The sequence below is a fragment of the Artibeus jamaicensis genome, unplaced genomic scaffold, assembly GCF_021234435.1.
Source record: "Artibeus jamaicensis isolate MK-2021 breed Jamaican fruit bat unplaced genomic scaffold, CSHL_Jam_final contig_64, whole genome shotgun sequence".
Taxonomy (NCBI): domain Eukaryota; kingdom Metazoa; phylum Chordata; class Mammalia; order Chiroptera; family Phyllostomidae; genus Artibeus; species Artibeus jamaicensis.
Window position 1 is genome coordinate 3,139,422 of NW_026521911.1, and position 26,390 is coordinate 3,165,811.

General features: G+C 53.4%; 1 protein-coding gene across 5 annotated transcripts in view; it reads right to left on the minus strand.

Annotated features, from left to right (window-relative positions):
* Positions 1-464: 464 nt before the first annotated feature.
* Positions 465-26,390, minus strand: part of CHRDL2 (chordin like 2) — a 32,488-nt gene continuing 6,562 nt past the window's right edge. Inside the window, exons 2-12 of one of the 5 annotated variants that reach the window (XM_053670719.1) lie at positions 20,876-20,988; positions 17,274-17,367; positions 15,333-15,475; positions 12,825-12,918; positions 11,058-11,113; positions 9,131-9,299; positions 8,035-8,229; positions 5,688-5,762; positions 4,760-4,814; positions 1,296-1,388; positions 465-610 (exon numbers count right to left, since the gene is read on the minus strand). In XM_053670719.1, the coding sequence (XP_053526694.1) occupies positions 520-610; positions 1,296-1,388; positions 4,760-4,814; positions 5,688-5,762; positions 8,035-8,229; positions 9,131-9,299; positions 11,058-11,113; positions 12,825-12,918; positions 15,333-15,475; positions 17,274-17,367; positions 20,876-20,988 (1,178 nt within the window). In that variant the 3' untranslated portion in view covers positions 465-519. Of the gene's footprint in view, positions 611-1,295; positions 1,389-4,759; positions 4,815-5,687; positions 5,983-8,034; positions 8,230-9,130; positions 9,300-11,057; positions 11,114-12,824; positions 12,919-15,332; positions 15,476-17,273; positions 17,368-20,875; positions 20,989-26,390 lie in introns of those variants that run through there. The other 4 variants (XM_037148707.2, XM_037148708.2, XR_008392561.1 and 1 more) reach the window with 4 other exon arrangements.

Here is a 26,390-nt window from a genome sequence, read left to right on the forward strand (position 1 = left end):
CACCCCCACCTCTGCAAATTCAGGCAGATGACTGCTCCTCCCTAAACTCAGCTTCCTCATTGTACGGTGAGGCTGACAATTCTAAGAACCTCTGGAATATCTGCTGGGAAAGTGCTCCGAGGCTCCATTCACCCCCTCCACTGGCTACCTAGGGTCAGGCCCCCTTCTTAGGCTTGGGAGGGGGCTGCCCATAAAAGCAGGAGGTGCTCTGCCTCAGGGCTGTGGACAGACGCAGTACGGAACAGGGCAGAGGCCACAGCGGCAGACAGGAGCCTGGGCGGGAAGGCTGGGGGAACTAGCCCTGGTTCCCAGAACAGCTCACCTTGAGGACAGCAGCCAGTCTCTGCCCCTTCTGCGTCTCGGGGTCCAGCCCCATAAAATGGGGATAACCAGGCCTGCCTTGCAGTCACTGTGAGAACATGAGGAGACTGGATATGAACTCAGCAGGCAGGATGGAGGGGTAATGCAACTTATTTATTAATATATAACAAAAATGATAAAGCTCATATCTGCAATGGTTTAGGTCTTTGTTATAAGGTCTTGGTCCCTTTGTCTGGACTGGCCATGACCTTCAGCTCCGGGGTCTGGGCTAGGAAGACGTTCCAGTGACCTGCATGAAAGAAAGCAGAAGAGTTTTGGGTGTAGGTGTGTGTGCAGGGGTGCGTGGTGTGTGTGTACATGTTTGCACAACAGAGGCAGAGTGGCTGGTGTAGGACACACAGGGCAAGGAGGACTGGGAAGCCCAGGGTTTGGAGTCCAGAGAGGAGGGAGCCAGGTGTCCCCCCCATCACACCCTCATGTCTGGATCAGGTTTGGCACCCCCCCCTTCAGCCAATCAACAACTGGGGGCCGGGCTGGCTTTCTGACACCTGTTGGTGACACTCCCTTCTCCCCTGCCTGAAGCCCCACCTGAGTCTATTCTTCCTCGGTGTGGTGTAGAGCAAATTAAGGGCATCAGAAGGAAGTCGTTAAGAGAGTTCCGAGGGGAAATGCTCCAGTAGAGAGGGCAGAGGCAGCACGGTTTGGGGCTCAGACCTCCCTCCCTGCAACCCTGTGTCCCTCATCGAAAGACGAAACCCAGCAGGCTCTGCTTTATCCTCCTGCTGTTATGCATTGGAGTTGAGAAATCTCTGGCGCAGACGCCCACTGGATTCCTGTGCCGGGAACTGCAGTCTGCGGCTCACAGCCCTCACCCCCACCCTCCCAACCAGCACCAGCAGCCTGAGACTCCCCTAGAAGGCCTGGCCTCTCACCAGGCTCTCTTCCCAGGCCCCCATCTCAGCCCTAAGTCCCACCTTCGTGGGTGCCGGTGAGCAGCCGGAAGTTCTGTGCCTCTCTCTGGAAGTCTTGCTTCCTGACTTTCTTGATCTGAATCAAGTGGAAGATTCCTGAGGGCAGAGACGGGGTATGAGCAGAAGTGGCAGAGCCATGGATCAGGGAAATGGGGTGACTTAGACTTGGAAGGGACTCTGTCACCTCCCTCCCCTCCCCTATTCTGATCAGACACCAACTCCCGTGGACTAAGTTTCCTAAATTTTTGGAATCTGTTCTCTGCTCCCCACTGCCACTCCCCCCATTTGGGCCTCACCCCGTCTTGCCTGAGTCACTGCACTCTGACCAGTTTTTAATGCCCCTCTAACCTGTGATCCCACCTGCTATCACTCAAAAATACACGTTTCCTTGTCATTCCCCCTCCCAGACCTCCTGTCACCTCTGCTGGCCCTGCTCCTGTTGCCATCATTGTCCTGCGCTCCCACCACTCACCTGTCCACAGTGTAGAAGGGAGGGTCGAGGGAGGGGGAAAGGGAGGAGGGAGGGAGGGAGGGAAGCTGCCAGGCATGAGCTAGTCAAGCTTTTTTCCAAGCATAGCATGTATGATAAAAATCAGTAGGTGTGCTTATTCAGACCCCAAAACACTAACAGGTGTCAGGAGTTGTGGCCCCCTTTTGGCACAGTTCACCGACCCTGAGTGGCCTTGCCTGTGCTCCAGCCCTAGCCAACCACTCGAAGACCCCCGCGGGACCAAGCCTTTACACCCGAGGCCCCAGCTCTGGAACGCCTCCTACTGCTGCCAGGTGACCTCTTACTCATCCTTCAAGCCTCCACCTGAAGTCTTCCTTTACCCCCAACCCTGACCCGGCAGTTATGATCCCAAGGAGGAAGTTATAATTACTCACAGCTCCTGGCCTCTGTTGGTGATCGTATCTATTTCTAATGTGCTATCATTATATCTATTCTTATCTCTCCTACCAGACTGGGAACTCCTGGAGGGCTTTCCTCTCTGGGTCCACTGAGCCTGGTCTACATTAGGCATGTAGAATGAATGAATGAATGAGCAAACGAGTGAATGAATGAATCCCTAGCTGGCTGGCTGGCTGAGCAAATACATGCGTACCCAGTCTAGGCCGGGTCCTGAAGGGAATGAGGTATAATTCTGGATCTCCCGATGTTTGCATTCCATGGGGAGCGGGCCACTGGCACCACACTCGGTGCTGGCCTTGCACACATGGGCTGTGAGGTCGAACCAGCTGTTACCACCAGGGTCTGTGGCCAGAAAGAACAGATGTGACGGCAAGGCCTCTGCTAGGCCAGCACTGCCCTCAAGGAAACTAAGAACTGGCCTTGCCTATGGGAATCTGAGCGGGAGCCCACCAAGGGCCGTGGGCAGCACAGACTCTGAGATTAAGGTCCAGGAGGCCAGAAACGTCCTTGGGATCCCCAGCCCCAGTGGCAAGGACCAGGATGTAGGAGAGATTCACTCCAAAGGCCCAGGGTGTATCACAGGCATGCGATGGGGGGGGGGTCCTTCTGCCCCAGGTCTGTACCTGCACATACCCCAAAACACACGCTGGAGAGGTAACAGGGGTGTCGGTGGGTCCTGTACTCTGGCCTGTGGAGCCGGATTCAGAGGACTGGCTCTCAGGCCTGGAATCAAGAGCTGGTCTGAGGGTCACAGTTGTGCCCCTTGCTCTGTGAAGGGCATGCCAGGTCTGAGGGCAGTGGGACTCTGGACCCTCAGGGCAGAGGTGGCGCTAGTAGGTGCGTCCCAGGAAATAGGACAGGCTCACTCAGCTCAGTGCAGAACCATCCAGTGCTGGAAGTCAATTCCCTGTCCAGAGGCAGGTGGGCATATGGGCACTAGAGACATCAAGACCACAGGGGGACTTCCTTCCCAGGAGGGGTAGGAATTGAGACCCTTAGGGCCCTTTTTACTCTGGAACACCAGAATCTAAAAGGCCCTCAGCCCTAAGCCAACTCTGTCCAGCTTCTGGCATCTGGGGCTTCGCACCCCCGAGCCCTGCTGTGCTGTGCTGTGGCCTCACTTAGCCCAGGTTGCAACAGCCACCTGCTTGCTTTGTCTCCAGGCCAATTCTCTCCTCCCGCTCCCAGCCCCCCAGGCCTGCAGTTTCCACTCTTCTGTGTGAGAGAATAGTGCAGGTTTCCTGCCAACAATCTCACCCTGGGAGTGTTTGGTTCCCTTGGTCAGGGATGGAGAGGCAATGGGAACTGGACGGGCAGTGAGGCCACCCCGGGGGGAGGGACAGAATGGCAGGGCCTGGCACTGTGAAGGTGAAAAGCCCCCACACCACCCCACTTCGTTTCTCTTCTGCTGGGCCTGGTGGTAATGAGACTCGCCTCTGCACCATTCCGGGCACACCTTGACCTTCCTCAGGTAGCTTCCCGAAAGAGTAAGTTCACCGCTGTGGTGGCAGCACTAGGGACAGTCAGAACTAGACTTGAGTCTTTATTGCTTCAACTGTGTGACTTTGAGCGCGTCATTTTACCTCTCAGACTCAGTTTTCTTATCTACAAAATGGGGCGTTGATACATTCCCCCAGTTTCTTTACGTGGATTAAATGAAGCACATTATACCCAATGCCTGCTATGTGCCAATCACAGAGCACAGGGCATGTAAGCGTGGGCCCTAGAGCCAGAGCTTGCGGCTGTTGCTGCCATCCTGCCTGCAGTGTCCCCTCGTGCCTTTCTAAACCCTGTCCAGCCTCAGGCTCATCTTCCATGAGGTGAGCTCGTGCTGCAGCCAGGTCACTGAAGGACTGTTCTCTCTGGTCCCAGCACGTGGTGGGGTTGGGGGGCGAGTCCCAGAGTGGACATGCAGCCAGCACCCGCCCAGGGACTGATGGAATCTCGAGGTACAAAAAGAGTAGCTGGGCTACTCCCCAGCTTCTGGAAGAACGCCCACCCAGCCCTTGTCTGCACACTCCCGTGAATGGAGCCTGCTCCCTCCCTTCATTACAGAAAGGCTCCAAGGATGAGAAAGTGCTTCCTCTCATGGGCTGAAACTGGCTTCACTGCATTTCTAACCGAGTTATTGAGGTGCGATGAGAAGGATAGTGACATTGTTAACACCTCCCATAGGTCAGGGGCTGTACTTCTGTTATTTCATTTAGTCCTCCAAAAACCCTCCTCCCCAATTAACAGAAGAGAAAACTGAGGCCCAGAGAGGTCGAGTGATTGACCAAGGCCACACAGCTAAGAAATGGCAGGGCCGGGATTTAAACCCAGGTCTGATTCTAAAGCCCTGCTTGTTGACCCCTGCGGCCAGAACACAGCTGCTCCCTCTGCCTGGGGCAGTCCTTCGGAGCCATGAAGCCAGTGGTCCTGTCCCCCTGAGTCTTCTCTTCTCCAGGCTGAACGGCTCCGCCTTCTTCGTCCATTCCTCCTACGTCAGGGGCAGAGTAGAGCAGGGAAAGAGCCGCATCTGACGTCACAAGACATGGGCTCTAGTTCCTCCACTTACTGGCTGTGTGGCCTTGAGCCAGGTACTTCACCTCTCTGAGCCTCAGTTTCCTCATCTGTAAAATGAGGATAATAATACCTAACTCTCAGGATCGCTGAGTATCAAACGAGATAATGAACGTGAAAGCACTTTGTAAATTCTAAAGTGTTTCACACATTGGTTTTCATCATTGTCATTATTCTTATTATCCCTTTATTGACTCCTTCCTGTTCCCTCTTTCGTCACCCCCCAACCCCAGCCAAACCCGTAAGTAGAGAAAAGTGGCCTTAGAACGAATTTACAGGTCAAGGTCTAGTTGGTGTTCCTGCACTGAGGGAGTTTACGTTTCTCAAAAGAGCCAGAAAACAGAACTCTCAGCAACTTCCCTATCAGTGAAGCTCCTCTTGACCTTCATTTGATGACATAAGTAGCCTGTTGAATAGGGTAAGTTTCTCCCAGAGCGAGAAATATATTCAGATTTTAACTTACCTTGGGGAGAGAAAATCTACAGTATTGAAGGGGCTAAATGAAACTAGCCTCGAGGCCCTCCTGCTTTGAGGATGCTGTGAGGGCCCTCCTGCCTGAATAGATCTCTCCTCGCAAAATGCTGGAATTCCACCAAAAGACATCTCTCTTATCTCATCAGGGTATTAGTCTGTCCTGACTCCTTGCAAGGTGCAACTACCCCTTCCCCCCAGGAGAGGGAGCACTTGGAGGCCCTGGCAATTCAGAGTAGGTGAGCTTATCAGAGCTGCCAGAGAATCAGACAGAGTCAGTGTCTTCTCTATCTTGGAACCAGGGACTCTCTGGAAAGATGGCCAGGGACAGGTCTTCCTGGGACAAAGGCACTTGATCAACAAAACATGGCCGTAAGGCCCCTGAAGGGCCTGGAGCTCAGGAAGGGGGACAGGTCAGAGGTATGCCTAGCTGGGAGTATACCGATGCTCACCTTTTACCAGCTTCCAGAGGTAGATGTCCACCTGCTCAGAGGCCTCACGCTCAAGGGCAAAGCGACGCAGGTTGTCTGGATGGGGGGACACTGATGTATGCACGAGGACCCGGCCCGGCGCCTTCGGACACCGGGTGGCACTGATCGCACTGTGGCCAGGGTCTGCCTTGTCCTCTGGGAGAGACAAGGAGCTTGTGAATGCTCTGTCTCCCCACCCCTGTAGGCTCAGAAAGAGGGGCCACTGGTCTGACATCCCCCTCAGGGTCTCTACGGTCCTTGGGAAACATCTGGTGCCCTGGGAAGAGAAGGAGGTCTCTGGGGAAGAGAGAGGGAGCATCTCCCCCATTCACCCCCACTGATTAACACAGCAGAAAACTTCCCACCCCTCAGGGCCCAGCTTCCTGCCTCCTCCAGGCAGCCCGCTGTTCCCTCCCACTCCCCCACTCATGCCCTTAATCCCACACTGCCTTGCTTTGCTTCACTTGGGCGTGTTTTCTCTTTAAAAGAGACCCACCAAGTGAAGAGCAGGAACTATGTCCTCCAAGTCTTTTGAGTCACTGACAGCAAGCACAGGCTCTCAAAGGACATGCACACCGAGAAGGTTTGGGAGGGCTGGAGGGGGTGAAGGCAGTAATGCTGACCGTGGCTGTGGTGGTGGAAGAGGTGGTGGCAGTGACCAGGATGTGGCAGCAGTAGTGGTGGTGGGGGCCAGTGGGGGTGAGGATGGAGGGGGTGGAGGTGGTACAGATGTTGTCTGGTGCCAAAGTGGACACAGTCTTAAAGCTTTGACACGCTGGGATCCCAAGAACATTCTCCAGAGCTTCCCATGTACCAACATTCCCTGACTAATTTTCAGGGACTGAAGGACTAAGTCCCTACACATATGCCTCCTTATAGAGTCTTACTAGTTCTGCAGCCTTAGAGATGTCCAGCTAAGAGCTGCCTCTGTCTCATATTTTCAGAGGAAATGGACTGGATGCTGGTGGCGGGGCCCACGGCCAGGTGTTTGTGAAGCAGCCCGGGGGTGAGCCTCAGCTAGGCTCAAGGCCAATTCAAGTTGAGCCCTGTCCCTTAGTCCCCGGGGTCCAGTAACAATCCTGTCATGCTCCCTCCCTAACCCTGTCCCAATAGCGTATTCCTCTGACAAATAATAATTATTTCTTATGTTTGGATTCTGATATACAATTCATAAAGCATTTTCACCAACTCTGTGTCTGAAGCTCAGAAAGGTAAAGCAACTTGCCTAAGCTCACAACAATAGTCAGATAAATCTAGTTAGATGAGTCGGTCTGTAAGCAAGAGAGTGCAAACTCCAGTTTCCTGACATTAAATGCCAGGGTCAGTGGAGACCTAGGGTCATTGCAGCCACTGGGTTATGTCATTGGTTAAATCAGTGAGTTGTGAGAATTAAATGAAGTACGTGATACCAGCTGGCACTAGTACATTCTCAGTGCACGTTTCCCCCTTTTTCTTCCCCATTCCTCTTCTTGCAGCTTTTCCAACCCAGCCCTCGGATGAGATGTGGGCAGGGCACAACCTCACCCTGCACCTTCTCCTCAACCTGCTACCTTCTTTCTAGGCTGCAGGGGGTAGCCTGCCCCTCACAGCAGCTATACTTCCCAGTGAGACACGACACTGGAGACACTCGGAGGTCCCCTTCACACACTCACTAATCCCAGGGTCACATGACATTGTCCAAAGCACTCAGCCAGCAAGTCTGGAAGCCTGAGTTCTGGGTCCAGCTCTGCTACTACTTTGCTGTGTGAGTTAGGAAGTCCCTTCTTTTCTCGGGGTCTCAGTTTTCCCATATGCAGATGAGGGTTGAAGGAAAACAACAGAGGCCAAGGGTATGGTCTTTGCAGTCAGACAGATGAGGGTTCAAATCCCAGCCCTGTCAGTCACAGTTAGCTGTGTGACCTAGAACAAAGTACTCATCTTCTCATTCTTTAGAATGGACACAGATACCTGCCATGTCTGTTGTGGTGAGGATTATGTGAACTCATGCATGCAAAATGCCTACCTGGCACATGGTATGTGCTCAGTAAACATTGGCTATTCCTCTTAAAAAAGTCTCGGTATCTTCAGACTTCACAGAACCCAGGACACTATTTGATTCTATGTATGTGTGTCTGACAGCTTCTGAAACTGTCCCTGTAACATTAGATGGTTCCACAGTAATATATTGCAAGCCTGGCATTTTCCGTGGCTGCATCTAAAACCCCTGCATTCTGTGGCTCAGAGTCCACTTTCCATCCCTGTCAGGGATGTTCCAAGTGCTGAGCCCTGGGGAGAGAATCCCCACGTTCACTCTGGCTAGTGCCTCCCTGCCCCCAGCGTCTCTTTGTACCTGGGCAAATCTTGCAGCATTTTCCAGCCACTTTCTCGGGGTGATGGCAGGGGTACTCAGTGGGGCAGGTCACCCGCTGGCAGTCCTGCTGGCCGTCCTGACAGGTGCATAGGATGCAGGGCAGGGGTCCAAAGGAGCGAAAGGCTGGGTGCCACACTTCCCCATGTGAGTATGTCTTCCCGCCATGCACACAGGCTGAGCCAAGGAGGGCAGAAAGGGAGCAGGGTCAGTGCCTCGGACTCTGGCCGAAGTCAAGTAATAGGTGGGGGTGGGGCCTTGGGGAGCCCCTGCTCCACCAGTCCGGCCCAGCCACACTGCCAGTGAAGTGGAGGCCAGGGTACAAACCTGTCCCACGTCCCTGACAACCCGCCATCTCAGCACTCAGCACTGAGTGATGCCCAGTAAGGACTCTCTGAAAACAGAGTCCTCTTCCTGCCCTCACTGGCACCTCTGGTGGAGCAAGCAGGGGGATGGCCTCACAGTGGGAGACCTGTCACTCACTGCCTGGCTGTGCAAGCTCTGGCAGATCCCTTCCCATTTCTCAGTCTCCATGTCCCATCTGCACAAAAAAGGGCTGGGACAGATGCCTCTGTAGCCAGCCCCCCTCCACTGCCAGTCAGGGCGCCCTGCCACTGCTGCCCCAGTGGCCCTCCTGCTCCACCCCAACTGTCCTCCCGCAGCCCAGCTCTGCCTGCTCCTTCCTTTGTCAAAAACGTTCCGCCAGCACTTCCTTAGGTCATAGTAATTATTTACATGTCTTGAGCCCCACAAGGACAGGGACCACTTTTCGTTACTCTGGTCTGTGCTCCTCAGTTCCCAGCAAAGTCATGGTTGTGCTGACCCACAGTCCCAGTCCCGAGACTGGTTCTGTCTCTAACTCAGTACTCTGAGCCTCAGTGTCCTCACCTGTCAAGGAGCGGGGGACTAGACCTTATGTCCTTTAAGGGCACCTTCAGTGTTGATGTTCTATGAGTCTATAAGCTCACAGCCAAATTGAGATTGGAGACTCACTGAGCTGGGGTACAGAAGAGGGACATAGGAGCAGCCGGGGTCCCCCCATCCCACCTCAGGGTTTGAAGGAGATTCCAGTCCTCACCTTTCTTGTGTTTCTCCTTCAGGACGATCTTGACTGTGGTGCTGCCCGCGCCCTTCGGGCGGAAGTGGCGAGGAATGAAGCTCAGAGGGGAGCTGAGCCCGGTGGGGGCCGGGGTACCCAGGCCTCTCTTTCTCCCACTGTCCCCTGAACAGGGATCCTGGGAGTGCCTCTGCACAGGACAGGAAGGATGAAGATCACTGATGGGCCACTGCCAGGGGCGGAGTGGCAAGACAGACTGCAGTGAGCAGCCTGAGGGTAGACACCAGTGTGACTCCCCAGTGAAGAGAGGGCGCAGGTTAGGGACAGCAGGAAGCCCTGGATGAGGCCTAAGATACACTCAGACAACGGATCCTTGGAAACTCGGAGGTGAGTACTTTGGAGGTCTAGCCTCCACCAAGGCCTTCTTAGCCCTGTCAGGGCGAATGCCTTGGGGCTGGGTGGGCAGAGGGTATGAGGCTTTACCTAGGTAACATTAATAATTATGGATCTGGAGAACTTAATATTTAAGAGACAGAATGTGAGACTGTAGTGAGGATGAGGATCAGGAAATTCCTCTCTGTCTGAGAAGATTCAGGTGATGGGACAAGGAGACAGGCCGCAGAATCCCATGGAACAGGAAGGTGAGGAGCAGGCCCATTCAGAGGCCCCTCCCCTGAGCTCTGGAGCCCCCGCCCCTCCAGACAGGCTGGGAGGGCTGGCAGCAGAGCAAACGGTGTGTGGTGGGGGCAGTGTAGCGGGGCAGGGGCTTCGCAGCTCATAGTGTGGGGACTGGCAGCTCTCGGCCACGGGAGAGGAACAAGTGGTCCGGGAGCAAGCGGCAGAATTTTAACCCGCCTCACTGACCCCACATCACTCACGTTCCTTCTGCTACAGCCCCTTCCTGCCCCATACAGTCTCAGCTGGTCCTTTAACGTCTGGACTGAATCCACAAGAGCTCCCAAAGTACACACTGGGTCTCAGGCCCCAGCACACGCCCAGGCCCCTAGGAAATGCTTGTCAAGTGGAATAGAGACAAGAAGGAATTGAAGAGTCCAACCCCCAAATGGTGACTTGCCCACATCACCCAGCAAGTAGCTGCTCAAGGTCTGGAACTGAGCCGGGGTAGGTTTCACTTAGCACACTGCCTCCCGGGGGAGGAGACAAAGAAAAGGGGACTGCCGGCTCAGGTCCTGCAGCGTGGGAGGCCCCCATCCAAGAAGGCCCAGCTGGGAAGGGGATGAGTGGGCAGAGGAGAAGGGGAGCTCATTGGTCAGACCCCTGGGGAGACTCGGGGAGGGGGAGCCCAGCCTCCAGCACCCCAGCATCCAGGTGACCCGGGCTGCAAGAGCAGGTGCAGCTGTTCACATTGCAGACAGCACAGATCTCGGGGGGGGGCACTTGAGTCAGTATGTGAGTCCATTCTCCCCCGTTTTTCCTCTCCAACCAGAGAGAGCTCGGCAGTTTAGTTTATGTTAAGTCTAGACTTAAGACTGAAAGGGGCCAAGAGGGGGTGGGGGACAGAGCGGTAGCCCCCAGACAAAGAGCAAGCACCTTGGAGCTGGGTTGAAAAGTCTGACCCAGATCAGAGGCCACTCCCTTCAGGGATCGTGCTGCTCAGAGGTGGCCTGAATAAGGACAGACACAGGCTGTGGATAGGACAGTGTCAAAGATTTTCCCAGGAGGGAAATTGGCAAGTTTGGGGCCTGCTCCTGTTTGTTTGGTGCTTTTTCCTTGGCCCCCCCTGGCCTATCAGTCCTGATAGGAGCCATGGTGGAAGGCTAGAGACAGGGGCTGGACATGGTGGGGCTGATGGCGCTGACCCAGGGGACAGCTGAGAAATGAGGACAGTAACTACTATTGCTTGCTCTAGAGTCATGGAGACTTAGGCCCTGGATCTCAGCCGGCCTCACCTCCTCTCCCCACCCACGCAGTAAAGCCGGGCACTCACCACCCCGCGGTGTGACTGCGTGGTGTTCTCTTCAGCTGATTTCTCACTCGACCCATCTGGAAATGCGAAGGGAAGTCAGGTCAGCCTCTGCCACCTCAGCCTTGCTGGCTGGAGCCCTCAGGCCTCCACCTCTAGGCTCTACCCCTCCAAGGCCAAGTGCTACCTCTGCAGCCCCTGAGCACCAGTGGGTCCCTTTGTCCCAGTGGAGACTTATTCCCACTTCTCATTATAGCCGCTCCTCACCCTTGGATAACAAAGTCCCTACATCTGGGGTGCTGCCTCAGTTTCCACACACTGACCTCCTGGTGGCTGTCAGGACTTAACTGCTTGGCTGGGCCAGAGCCCCTTGTTCAGTGCCCATCACAGACGGCCCAGGATCCCACCCCTGCAGCCTGCTTGGTTGCAGTTCCCTGGGAAGCCACTCTATCCAGCTGTACTTGAAGTCACTAGGCCTTGGTCTACATATCACACTCCTGCGCAGCTCCCTCCAGCTGGGACACCCTAGGACTCTGCCATCTCCCACCTCCAAGGGCGCCAGCACACAAGGCCCTTTGGAGCCCTGGGACTTCCTAAAGCCTGAGTGGGCTTCTCTCTTCCAAGCCCCTGCATCACATAGAGTCTGACATCCTCCAAGCTTTCTTGGTTCAGAGACCAAGCACACTGGAATTAGACTGTCCATTAGAAACACTGAGGCCAAGGGCTCAGTGCATACATGGCATAGCTGAGGCCCAGAGAGGGGAAGGAACCTGCAGGAAGTCTCTGGAAGAACCAGGACTGCATTGGAGTCATCTGGCTCCTGGTCCAGTGCCCTTCCTCATCACCAACATCCAGGGACGCATTCTGCTGTGGTTCACTCCCCTCCCCACGTCTGTCTCCTCCAGGAAGTTTTCTTACCCTAGCCTGCGGGGAACAATCTGATCATCTGTGTACTTTGTTCTGCCTAAGCCAGTTGCCCTTCACTAGCCGATGTGTTAGCCTGTCTCTGTCCTCTAGAGATTCTATCTGGGTTCCGCTTGGCACGTGAGCTCTGAGCCCCGGTGAGCCCAGACCTGTGCCCAGCTCTGCCATGAGGATGGCAGGAGGAGATGTGGCCCTGCCTGTTCAGTTCCCTCTCCTGTGCCTCTTCTGATCCTCTCGGCCTCATCTGATTGCAGGGACTTCAGCAGTCCCCTGCCCCGTTCTCCCCTGCCCCGGCCTGGGCTGTGGCCAGCTCACCTCAGGCTCAGTTCACCAGCACCTACCTTCATGGCCACACCTCCTGTCCATGTCTCTCACCCCCACTCCACTCCTGCCTCCTCCCGCTCCCAGGGCAGCCTAGCACCTATATGTGCACTCATAAGAGGGGAGCACGAGGGACTTCAACATGGGGTGAATCTGGACCAATATAATTTAGTGGCTGGGGGACAAATTCTTACTCTTTCTGTCAACCCCAGACTTTTCTGAGAAGCAGAGGATGACTTAGAGCAATAGGTCACACTTGACACCAAGCAGAGGCAGGTCCCCAATGCATTCTGACATAGTTTCTCCCTCCTTTCCTACCTCACTCCCCCTGTCCCTCCTTCCTGCTCCCTGGGATTGCAATAAAAAATGTACACTAGCCTCTGCAGCAGGCTCAGCTTTCTGGGAGGGCTGGGCTAAGCACCCACCCTTGAGGAAGGAAGGGTCTGCTAAACGCTGTGGCCCCTGAGCTCCCCCTGCTCTCACAGTCCATGGCTCGGTCTCTGGGGTGGGATGGGTGGGCACTGCCTGATCTAGGGACAGACTCACTTTTGCAGGCCTGGCAGCAGGAGCTGGGCAGTGGGAGGGGTGCGGGGCAGCCTGGTTCCGGGCAGGTCATGAGGCCGCAGTAGATCTGGCCCTCCTGACAGACAGAACAAACAGTAGCTGGGTGATGAACTCTGATGAGGCTCAGCCTTGGGGCTGGGAAAGTCCCCTGACCTGGAAATGGAGGGAGCAGCAGAGCGACTTGGGCAAGGCCCAGCCGGTTCCGAAGAGGCGTCATCTCTACCTTCCCCACTCCCACTCCTAGCCGACACAGCATTCACCCTTCAGCTTCTAAAGAGTTTCACACCCTGTGTGGGACCCTTCCATCCTACAGATGGGGAGAGCCTGTGGAGGGCTCTATACTCCCTGAAGTCAGAGACATAGCTGGGCAGAGTGGACTAGAGCCCAGTCTTTAGGATTTTCTTACCAAAATCAATGTCCTTCTCCCCTGGCCGGGAAGGGGGGCCCCGAATAAAGGGAGAAACATGGGTGGGGGTATATTGGGCTCATCTTACTCTCACTGAAAACCCTAGGCATGCAACTTTAGGACTCAGCCCGGGCAGCAACACTGCAGGGGAAGGGCCTTCTGGGAGTCGGGAGGCTGGATGACCTTTAGTGAGTCATTTCTCTTCTCTGGGCCTCAGTTTCCTCCTCTGTAAAACAGGGGCACACCCATCTGGGCCGTGAAGATCAAGTGAGGGGACAGTTGTGAAAACACCTTTTAAAATGTAAGACATTTTAAAAACGGGAGGAAGTGATATTACTTCAAGCCTTTCCCTATTCCTTTTCCAACGAGCCTCAAAAATAAGGATTCTGCCCTGGCTGGTGTGGCTCAGTAGATTGAGTGCTGGCTTGCAAACCAAAAGATTGCTAGTTCAATTCCTAGTCAGGGCATATGCTTGGCTTGTGGACCAGGTCCCCAGCTGAGGGCATGCAAGAGGCAACCGATTGGTGTTTCTCTCGCACATCAGTGTTTTCCTCCTTTTTCTCCCTCTCTCTAAAAGTAAATAAATACAATCTTAAAAAAATAAAGTAAGGATTCTGATCCCTCAGACAAGGCCAGGAGTAAAGTCAGACCCATATAAACAGGTACGAGAAGAAGAAAAGGGAGACCCGATTATCCAGGGAGAAGGGATGAGAAATCCCAAGGACCCTTTCACCCCCACCACCATAATTTGTCTCTTCCCACAGTCCCTCCCTAACCCAGGCCCTTGCTGCTTCATAGGAAGCAGCAAAACACAGGGAAAGGACCATGCGTTTTGGAGTTATGTGGCCCTGGGTCCGAATTCTGGCTCTGCCACTTAACTAGCTGTGTGACCTTAGAGAAGTTGTTCAATTGCCCTGAGATTCAATTTCTTCATCTGATATCCTTCTCCTAGGGTCACTGGGAAGTTGTCTATAAACATGAGGCATTTCTATGAATGTAGCAGATATGATGGAGTGGACCACTACAAGAGATTCAGGCCCTGCAAAAATAATTGCTCTCTTAGTTGACTTATAAGTAGTCACTGTCATTTGTAAGCTGTTTCCTTGGCAGCACGGACACTTTAAGGATCAGAGCCCCAGGCAGATGGGATCCTCTAACTGAACAGATGGAGAGGCAGGCCTGAGGGAAGTGGCTCACTCAAGTTCACACTGGGAATCATAGCAGGGCCAGAGCTCCAACACGGGTGTCCACCACCTAGCCTAGACCTCCTCCCTGTGCATCACTGCTAAATCTGATAATAATTTGAAACAGAGAGCACACTGGAGATGGCCTGCTCAGACTCCCCATGCACACAAAGGAGCTGAGGCCCAGAGAAGGTTGGTGATCAGGGAGTAGGGCAATCTGGAAAGCAGGAGCTCCTCCTGGCCACGCAGACGAGGCACTACGCCCAGGGTAAAACTGGAATGCCGAACCCGCTGCGAACCTATAGCAAGGCCACACCTAGAACGTCCCCCCAGAGGAGGAGGGTGAAGGCTCTCCAGAGAAGGCCTTGGCTTCGGTGTCTGTATGCTGTTAACATTGCAGAGTCAGCCCTGCCTGTCCCGAGCCTCAACTCTGACCACAGCATCGAGGGTTTAGATAACTTCAGATTAAATTCCACTTGGCTACAGTCTGCCCTTGTCTCTGTGGCCCAGGACTGATAACTGACCATTCATTCATTCATTCATTCATTCATCATTAAAGACACCCTCGGTAGGCCAGACCCTGGGCCAGGAGCAGTGAAGGATAAAGAAATGAATTGGGTGTGTTCCCTCCCCTCCGGGAGACAAAGTCAACTGGGGAGAAAACAAACGGGCACATGCCTGTGCAAGGCGGCAGACGCTGTGAAAGGCAGCTCAGGAGAGCACGGAAGCCCAGAGAAGGGCGGGATCTTCCCAACCCCCAGTATCCCTGTGCCCCTGAGCCCATTTGCTCTCACTTTGCTTTGAGCAGGGAGAACAATCTCCCTCCCTCCCAGTCCCACCACCTTGCTTTTCACACCCACACCACTGGCCTGGGCTGAAGGGCAGGCAGGAGGCTCTTACGGTACAGCTGCAGAGGACACACTGGTTGGGCAGGCGGGAAGGGAACAGCTCATGGGCACTGAACATCTCCCCGTGTTGGTACACAGTCCCGTTGTGCTGGCAGGACTTTGGGGGGGCACGGAGCCCAGAGGGGGTGTGCGGTTCTGTAGGTGGGGAGGGGAAGGAGGAAGAAGAAAACGTGGTTCCATGAGGCTCTAGGAACTTTGCCAGAATTCTGAAGATTTTGCATTTTATCACATCTTGGCATTTCAGTTGAGCTCTGGCCTCATTCTTCCTAGACAGTGCCCATGCCAGCTAACCAAGAAGAGGTCCTGCTGCCATCTCCCTCTGACTTGGTCACTCTCTCCCATGGCTGCTCACCATGACCTTTCAGCCCCCAGTGTCTGAGCTGGTCCTGACCAGAGCCAGAGGCAAGGTCTGCAGCCTAAGCTCCACTGAGCCCCACTCGATGGGGACCTGGGTTAGTTCATTCAACATTCAGTGAGCATCTATGGTGCACCTGCTCGAGGTGCTGGTGACACAGCAGTGAACAGAATGAAGTCCCTCGGGGACTGGCATCCTGGTGGAGTCAGATGATCTAGACCGCCCTTGTGCATGGAGTAAGCGCCCGTCATTCACTGGCCACCAGAGCCACCCTCCCCATCACCTGCTGATCAGCCAGTCCTCATCCTGCCAGGCTCAGGGGTAAGCCTCTAAGGCTCCCACCCTAAGAGAACCTACTCATCTTCTCAGACGCTTTTGCTAAACACCTCTATACCAGGCACAGTGCTGGGCATTGGGAATGGAGTGCGGAACAAGACCCAGCCCTTCCCACCAAGAAGCTCACAACCTAACTGGTAGAGAAACATGCCATAAGCAGTGACACTGTCACATGGTAAGGGCTAGGGCACTGAGGAGGAGCCACTAACTCAGCTGGGACATTAGGGCGTGGGGGTGGTCAGAAAATGATGGTCTGAACTGAGTCATGGAGAACATACAGAGCCAGGCAGGCAAAGGGGAGAGACAGAGGGGCATGTGAAGGGGCCTGGGCCGAGGCATAGTCAGCAAGGAGTGGCCGGGACTCCTGGAGTGAGTCTCAGACAAGGAAGAGGCATGATGACCCTTCACTGGCAGGCTGAAGCTCCGAGCCCCTGCCCCTGAGGGAATCCCAAGCCAGGAATCTTCGTGACCCAAGCAGAGCCATGGTCAGATCCTACTGCGGTCTCTCTTGGAAAATGAGACCCTCTATATCCACTCCACACAGGCCTCCAGCTCCCAAGCAGAGCCCTGGTTCCAGAGCTTAGAGGCTGAGGCCGTAATCTGGAGCCTCCCTCATCCCCTTCTTGAGGTTTCTAAGGGCGGATCCTCCTCTGAACATCTCCCCGGCCCCACTCTTCTCGGCTGGCCTATGGACTGGCTGCTTCTCACTGGCCACTTGGTTATGCTAGCTTATTCGCACACTACTTCTCTCTCTTTCCTTCTTAGAACCCCAGTCTTAGAGACTCTTAGAATCTTAACATCATGGAGCCATAGACATTTAGCATCAAGACACACAGAGTCCGTGACCCTCAGCGCTGGAAGGAATCTCCGAGTACACGTCCTCCAACTCCTTTGGTCATCCGGGGCAGTGATCCTGGGCTCCCTGCAGGGTCTCTGAGCTCCAGCTCACTCACGCCCACTTACACAGGCAGGTCCACTCCCTCTGGCTTCAGCCAGCCAGAGAGGGACTAGAGCCCGAGAGTGCCGTCAAAGGCCATCCAGCCAAGCACAGCTACCTAAGAACGAGTAGTTTGCCGCTAACCCAGGCCTCCTTGGGTTTCTCCCGCTTAGCACCTTTGTGCCTCAACGCCTCTGGTGACTAGAGACTGCCCCTCTCATTTCAGGGACCTCCCTTGGCCAGAAGCCTGCATCAGGAGTAAGAGAGGGGTCAGCAGGCACAAGGGGATGAAGGAGGCTACTTACCCACACACCGGGGACAGCACTGCTGTGGCTCCGTCACAGGCTGGGGGCAGTGGACAGGTGGGCAGTGGAGGCGGTAACAATTCACATGGGCACTCTGAAAGGGACACTGGGATCAGTCCTGGTTCCAAAGAGACACTACCTCCCCCCTGAACCGGTCCTCTCCCCAAATCTCACCCCAGATGCAGCCACTGGACTCATTTTAAGCCGGTTACAGGATAGAAACAATAAACCCATGTGTCTAGTCTTTCCTCTTCCCCACACACTTGTGTGCCTTGCCTGTCCACGTGCCTCCCTGACCACGGAGGAGGGCACTGCGTGCATGGGTTTGTGCCCCTTTCATAGTGTGTTTGAGACACCCACGTTAAAGCCTTAGGTACTTCTGCACTGCTCTTGACGGTATTATCTTGACCCCAGTACTTTGTTCTTTGACCTGTGACGTATGAGGACAGGTGACAGGGATGGCAACAAGGCTAGAAACCTGATGTAAAGAAGACTCAGGGCTTCGTGGTCCACTCCCTGCATTTCTGGGAGGTTCAGTGACGCTGCACAAAGCTCTGGCAGTTGGCACCACAGAAGAAAGAGCAAAGTTCTTACGCTTTTTACCACCAACCCTTCTGGAGGCTTTCCCACACCTAGGCCTCCTGCACCTGACTCTGCACCCCCTATTGTTATAATGTCCCATGTACATCTGTGTCACCTATTCACCATGACTTTCCAAGTACAAGGACCAAGTCTTATTCTATCCATCCCTGAATCGTCAGCACAGGGCCTGGCTCCAAGCTAGTACCTGCTACAGTTTGAATGAATGGATGAGAGCCAGGAGGAGAGGAGTAGATAGGCTCTCCCTTACTTGAATGAAGCCACCTTTGTTCAGACTCTGAAGCCGGCAAATTTGTTTCCAGCATCCTTGTCCACCCCAGCGCCCTGACAGTACTTCTCCTGGAGGCAGCCTCCTACCCTGTGGAAAACCCTGCACGGGGCCCTAGTCCCTCTGAAGTGACTGCTTCCGGAAGATTAACCTGAGCTAAGAGGCATCACAGAGTCCACAGCATTGATCTGAGCTCTACAAGGGGCCTCCTCGAGGCCTGGCACGCATGGGTACTTAATAAATGTCCAGAGGGTGAACTGAGCTCTCAGATGAGACAGGAGGGTGGAGTGCAAGGAACTACACGGCCTAAAGAGATAGAATCTCTTGATTCTGGACTAGAAGGATCCAAGGGCTGGAGATGATCAGTGACATGCAGCAGAAAGGAAGATGGAGACAGGTCAGGAGTTGAAAGGGGAGAGGGCCCTGCAGCCCAAGGGTGCCACTGAGGAAAGTCATAACCATCATGTATTGAGTGGCTACTAGGTAGGGCTTTATGTTATACAGAAATGTATTATCTCACTTCATCCTCTCAAGAAGGATGCTATCTAGAGGTAGATACCATTACCCACACTCTCAAAATGAGAGAAGAGCTTCCGAGAGGTTCAGTTGCCTAAGATGACAAAGCAGGGAAGCACCACCTCCAGGGCTGTGCGCTTCCCGAGAGGCTGAGCTGACTTGGTGGATGGGGCGGGCACTCGTGCATTCACTCAGCATTTACTACATGCCTGCTGAGGGCCAGTGACGTAGCAGTGAGTGGGGCCGATAGGTTTCTGCTTTCAGGGGGCTTACATACTTGCAGGGGAGATAGACCATAAAAAATAAACAAGGAGGAACAATATCACAATCACCCAGGGTAATGTGATTGAGTGTTCAAGGTTGGACTATTTTAGAAACAGCAGTCGGAAGAAACCTGATAAGGAGGTGACAGTTATGTTATGGTCTAAGATGAGAAGGAGTCTTTGAGAGAAGATCCAGCGGAAGCCCATTCCAGGTGGAGGGACCAGCAGGAATGAGCTGGAAGTGCTGGCACAGGTAGGAAACGAGGTTGGAGAATGAGGCAGAGGTCAGACCACACAGGGCCCCAGCAGGGAGGCTGAGTTCTGCTTCTGGCGCACAGAAAAAGCTACTGGGGGGTTTCAGGGGCTTCCGGAATGACACGATCGGTTTTACGTTCAGCAAAGGTCCTTCTAGCTCCCGCTCGAAGGAGGGATATTTAGAGAAGGGGCAGTGAGGCCTGTTGGGAGGCTCACATGGCATCCAGGGAGTGGCGAAGGCGGCTTAATTAGGCAGAGGACGATGGTGAGAGAGGTGAGGGGATTCAGGGTACTGACTACAACTCTGAGGAGAAAGAAACGAATTAGCCCCCGTGGATTACGAAACTTGGACTTTGTCAACTGGCCCACATAATATGTCTGGAATTTTCTGTTTTGGTTTCCTTCCTGTTTTTTGGCTGTATTTCATAAAGTTCTTTTTGAAAAGCTGACTGGCTTCAGATGCGCTAAGGAAAACCAGGGAGAGGCAGTCATGGAAGGTTGTGCCCTGCGGGCGTCAGAGTTCCACCTGGGGCGGACGTGGGGGAAGTAGCGAGTAGTGGGGTGTTGGAGAGAAAGGCCCAGGAGGAGGGAGACCCCAGTGATCAGAGTCAGGAGGGGGGGTAGCCCACACCCTGTCTGCCTCCCATGGTCCCTTCGGACGCTCTTCTCTGCTGCCCCCACCCGAGCTGAGGGTGGCTTATCAAGGGAGGTCTCACTGGCCTTCTGCATTCCTCTCTTGGCTCTTGAAGGAGGAGAGAAGGCGTAAGGTACGGGCCCCAGCTGGGAGCTAGGGACACCCTCCCCGCAGCACCAGTTCCAGACAGATTGGTGAGGATGTTATGTCAGCCAGGCTGGGCCCCGGGCAGTGAAGCTGAACCAAGGATGTTTCAAGCCTCCTAAATCATTCCCCCTTCCCTACCCTTCCAACCTCATACTTGGCCTGAGACTACATGGGGGTCTCATTCGTTTTACCCTGTTAATTACGTAAGACCCTGTGGAGGGTGCTGGGTTGGAGGGGGCGGGCAGGGAGAAGAGGTGAACAAAAAGACAGTCTCCGCCCCGGCTTGTTCAACCTTCCGCAGGACACTGAACTGGACCTAAGAGACCGCCTGGGATAACCTGCTCTCAGGGGCTCCATTAAGGAGGAGCAGTAACTGACAGACACAGGAACCACTGTACCTGGTCAACAGTGATCAGGAGAAAGGGACGGAGACACTTACGTGGCATCCTAGAAGGAGAAAATACTCGCAGGTGAGGGATCAAGTAAGGCTACGGGTGGCATTTGGTCAGAGCCTTGAAGAGCAACCCTCTGGCCCAGTGGAACTGGGGAATGCCTCCTAAGGCAGCGTGGCAAGAGGGCTGGAGGAAACAGTGCCAGGAAAGGAAGGACTGGGCAGCCAGGTCAGAAGGGCTCTTTTCTGCTACATGGGAGGCGGGGAGGCTGGCACCGGCACAGGTGGAAAGAAGGCTGGGACGAGAGCTGACCGTCATCGTGAGACTTACCTCTGAGAGGTGCGCAGCAGTGGTAGCGGGCACTGAGCGCTCAGTAGTGCAGTGGCGAGGCGCCAATTCCCAGGCAGCCTGATTCCAGAGCGCTCCTGACCTCCACAGTCAGGCTTCCTCCCTCCCTCTAGGGTGACTTCCCTGGAGGTCTCCCAGACATACCTGACGCAGGTGGCCAGGTGGCTGGAGGAACATACCTCAGAACAAGTGCAGCGCAGGCAGTACATCAGGCCCTGTGGCTCCAAGTAGGGGTGCCAGCTCTCGCCGGGGGAATATCTCTTCCCGTGGAAAAGGCAGAACATGTCTGGGCCTGGCGAACCAACCAGCTCTCTGTCAGTGCCAGGAAGCTCCTGCCCTAAGACCCTGCCTCATCCCTCTTCCTTTCTGGTTCTAGGAAGGATGTCATCTTGCTACTCAGGCAAAAGGGAGTCAGTCCATTGGACATGCTCTCCCAGTCAGGGGGCTGGAACACAGGAGTCTGAATCTGAGTGACCGCTCACTTGCTGTGTGACTTCCGGCACGTCACTGCCCCTCTCTGAACCTTAATACTTCTTTCATGGGGCAATTAAGAGATGAAGCAGTAAAAGTGCTTTACAGATTTAAGTTGTGGTATAAGTGTTATTAGGATGACTAGATGAATAATGTGAGGAACAGAGAGGATAAAGCATACCACTCAGGTCACACAGCAAGTCAGTCACCAAACAGAGATGATGGCCTCAGTCTCCCGACACGCTCCTTCTGCACTCATAACCACACTTACCTCCTTTTCCTTTCTCTCATTTTGCTTACCTTTTTACTACATCTCTGTACCACACCCCCTCTGGTCCTCTGCTGCTCCCCTTCATTCTCTCTCTCTTTCTGACCCGCCTTTTGAAGAAAGCCACTCACTGCCAGCTTTCCCGCTTCTGTACCACACCATGTCCCTGTATGGCAGGAAGCCGTGAAGGAAAAGTGCTTGAATTGGGAAAACCAAGGGCTGCCCAGTCAAAGGTCAGAAAACTGACTTTAATATCCCTAATAATAGTCATTGGCACTCTTGCAGTCAATTGATTATTGTGTTTGATTGCACATCAATTATTTTTGTCATCTGCGTATCAGTTGTCAATGTGGAGAAGAACGCTTCTAAAATGTTTGAAATAGTTTGTTTCAGGACGATTGATAGCTCTCCTGCAATCCTCTGTGTCTCACCTCCCACAGGCAGTCTTTCGGGCTCTTTCCACTCCACCCCAGCCCTGGCCTCTGACCCTCTCGAGACCTAGCAGCGGTTGTAGGTCCTGGCTCCACACCTCTGATTCCCCTCTTGCCCTATCCCTGGCTGCCCTCCTCCACTTCCCTATCTGCTGACTTTTGCTACCCAGAAGGGAGGCTATCATTCCTACAGGAAAACTCTACGTTACCTACAGAATAATCCAAGCTCTTTAATGGAGGAACCAGGAGCACCAGCACAAGTGAGGGGCCCACAAAGTCTTGTTGAGTTAAATGAGATTAAGAATGGAGACAGAAACTAACATCTATTGACTATATTCTCTTTATATCAATTATCTCATTAGCATTCTCGTTTTCAAAATTGAATTGGACCAAGTTTGTAAAGTGCTTACTTAGCTCAGTTCCTGACGCTCAGTTGAATGCTATTATCATGATAATCACGGTAACAATGGCCCTGAAGGATGGACGTCACCAACATGAATAGACATCAAACTCCCTGAATCACTGAGTATTAAAGCAGTACACTTGGCGGGGGTCACCCACAGAACAGGAATTCCTTCTCAGTGCTGGGGTAGGCTGGCGCTCAGCCCCCAAGCACGCAGCTCCAGAGCCCGGCAGCTCAGAGGCCACCCCAACCTTCGGAAAGTTTCCTTCGTAAGAAACTGAAATGAGCTTCAGTTTCTTGCATTGCTCCTTCTGTCTCTTGGGCTTCCCAGAACAAAGGTGTGAGGCCACCACCATGAAGCTCTCAGAGTCTGCGTTTCGATAACCATTGAGGACTGAGGAACACATGGCTTACTTCCCTCCCTCTCCTCTTCCCAGCCCCCCAAAGTAGAAGAGGGGATCAGACAGCAGATCCTATTCCCGGCGAGGAGGCCCTGGCTGGCCCGTATCAAATGAGCAGTGTTTATCTCTCAGCCTCCCGTGGCAGAGAGGGCGGGACACTGGCCCAGCTGGGGTGCTTGTCAGAGCCAGCCCAACTCTCCAAGGATTGAATAATGTCTTTCTTCCTCAGCCCCCTCCCCCCACCAGGGAGGGGCGATTGCAACACTACCATGGCCTCAGGTCTCAGCCTTGTTGCTGAAGAAACCCTGTCCCACCTTCCTTAAGGCAACCCTTTAGCCTGACCCCTGTGCCAGTCGGCACTCCCCCCTACCCCTCACCGCCTGCTCAGAGCATGAAGACTGAGAGAAAGCCTCAGTCCGTGGCCAGGCCAGGAGTGAGGCCAGGCCAGGAGGCCCTTCACCCCCACCAACAGACCTGGCAGCGGCTGAGAGTGTGGGGGGCCTGGCAGGCTGTCCCTCAGCCCCAGGAGGCCTCCTTCGACCACAGGGCCCCCCTCACCCTGCCTCTCCCTCTGCCTCTGTCCCTGCGGTCCTGGCACCAGCCCAGTCCTTGTAGGTGGCTGGTGGAAGAAGCTCTAGCTCTTCATGCCACCAATTAATTCACCGGGACCTCGAGGAAGACTTTTCCCTTCTCTAGGCCCCATCTGCAAAATAAATGTGTGTGTGTGTGGTGGGGGTGGGGGGTGAACTCTGATGTTCAAAGGTATTCTGCACAGATAATTTATAAATCCATGATTTCAAAATTCTAAGACTCTCAGGTTCTAGGTTTCCAAGGTTCAAAATCTGAAAATTCTGTCTTTCTGAGAGCCTACATTTCATTAGATCATGAAGCCTCTCGAATTGTACAATTTTGTGGTTCTAAGATTCTATCATTTTAAGCTTCCACAATCTAAGGTGTGTTTTTGGTCCTATACACTTAGACTCTCAGGGGCTCCAAGGGGAGTTAGGACAGGGTCCAGGGAGCCCGCAGGGCCTCTCCCGAATGACATGGAGAAGGAGGCAACGTCGCACGCGCCCTCCCTTCCCTTCTACTCCCTTCGGGCCTCTGCGTCCTTCCCACTCCTGCCCTGGCCTTGGGCCTGCCCTGCTTTCCCTCCCTCCCCACCATCAGATCTCCTCCCAGCCACCTGTACCCACACCTCCCCCTCTGAGCCAAGGACCAAGAGGGGCCCCTCTCTGGGACCTTTTGGAGTTAATGTCCCTTGGCTGTGATGTCTAACCAGGAAAAAAGACTTAGTGGGGCAAGTTCTTATTTGAAAAAGACTGTTGGCTCCATTTCGGGCTTTACAGAGATAGAAAAGAATTAAAATTAAACAAGTCTCATCTCCCTCAAGACCCGCCCTTACTCAGTGAACCCTAGCTTTGGAGTCAGATAGGTCAAAGTTCAAATTCAATCTGGCTTTTATTTGCAGCCTGAGTTTAGGCAGGTTTCTTAACCATTGCAGACCTCAGTTTCCACATCTGCTAAATGGGATAGGCAATAATCTCTACATCTTGGAGTTCTTGTAGAGTTATACCAGGTAACATATGTAATACGCCTAGTGTCTGCCACATATCAGACGCTCAGTGAAATAGGAGGTAAAAAGCAGAACTGGATGCTCCCCAGATTTCCTAACAGTCTGTTTCTCAGGGTATTTCTTTTACTCCCAGAATAGCCCCAGAGTAGCCCCAGGCACCTGTTAGGGCATGAACACTGTGATCCTGCCACCAAGGTCAAATCTCCTAGGTCTCCTTTACAACCTCACCCACTTCGCTTCCTGAGGCTCCCTGTATCCTCCCAGTGCCCCCCCCCCACACACACACAAGCCAGACTCCTGCCACCCCACCTGGAGCCTATGCAGACCTCAGACAGGTCTGGGACACAGGATGAAAGTGAACCAGAAAGGCTGGAGAAGAGAGTGCGAGGGCAGGGGTGAGAGACAGAGATCACACTGGAGAGTGAGGCAGACTCAGATGGACCTCGAGAGCGTGAGGGCAAAAGAAAACCACAGAAAACCTTTAAACTGGGGCATGCCAGTGAACAGGTCTGCATTTTAGAAACATCACTGTTGTCCCAGGAAAGGAGAATGGACTGGAGGTCAAGACTCAGGCAGAGAGACTGGGGGAGGCTGCTATAGTCATCTGTTTTGAGATAATGCTGGGCTGGACCAAGAAAGAAGCAGCGCCCATGGGCGAGAGTGCAGATTTGAGGAACACAGTAGTTACAGAGGGCAGGCTTTGGGACACACTGGATACAGGTGGAGAGGGTAAAGGAGTGGTCAGGATGGGATGGACCTCTCACGCCTGAATAGGTGAACCCAGGGACCTTGGCACAATAAGCAGCACATGTTGTTATCACTAGTTACAATACGTTATCATTAGTAACAGTAATATTACTTCCTGCTATCAATTTTCTGAGTTTTTTGTATATCAAGTCTTACACGAGGCCTGTCCAGAAAGTATCCAGCCATGTAATATGGAAAATAAGACATTTATTGAAGAAGATACAAGATACGAGAAACATTATATGTAAGACAAGGACATCTCAGTCCTCGTCCAAGTAGTCACCTTTTGACCTCACACAGTTCTCCCAGTCGCCATCAGCTGTCCTATTGTATTTTCCTGAATCTAATGGATGGTCTGAAATCTCTTCCCTTTCAAAGGTGAGTTTAGTTTTGGGAAAAGGCAGAAGTCACAGGGCATCAATCTGGACTGTAGCGGGGCTGAATCACCTGGGTGACTGGATGTTTTGCAAAAAAAACTCTACATGAAATGTGATGCATGAGCAGGCACCTTGTCATGATGAAGCTGCCAATCACCAGTTGCCCATAGCTGCAGCCTTCTGAATCATCTGAATAGTTTCCACAGAGGAATGTTCAAGCTTAATACAAAATTTGATACTGATTCATTGCTCTACTCATTCAGTCATTTTGAATGTGACAGCCACACAATGCACATGCTCACTCAACAGTGTCTACCACCCCCACTGACTAGTACAGTGAAGTTGTCATTGTTCATGCACATGCATTCCAATCTACTCTCCTTGGCTGCCAGTTACATCGATGTTGCACAAACCATTCTCGTTATGTTAACAATGGCTGGACTTTCTCTGGACAGACCTTGAACATGTCCATGGGCCTGGTACGTGACTAAATAAGACACAGTCCCTACCCTCAAGGAGCTCACAGTCTGATAAAGAAGACTACATACAGTTTGACAAATGCTATGACAGTGAAGCCTAGGCTCTTCACGGAAGGTTTCCCTGAGAAGATGACTAAGCTGAACCTTAAAGGAAGGTGCAGATGGACAGTAAAAGCTTCATGCAGAGGCATGGAGGTGGGGTGACTGGTTCATGGAGGCCACTGCAGGTGGCTGGGGCGTGCAGGGTGCTAGTCCTCCCTCCTGCAGGAAACACCCACTTGGAGAGGCCACAGCCAAAGCTCTTTCTCTAGCTTGCCACTGACTTAAAGTGACTGGACTTGGTAGACCTAATCTGAATTCGGGCAGCAAGGTTTACCAGACGGAATCCAAATGTTACCAGGCCACCCCAGCCTATCATAAGCTAGCTCCTGCTTGCTTTTCCAGAAAAACTCTGTGATAGCCCTGTTTTCAGCCTCATTTCCTCTTGCTGAACTCCACCTTGCTCATCTCCTCATTCTTTCATTCCCCCACCCCACTCCCA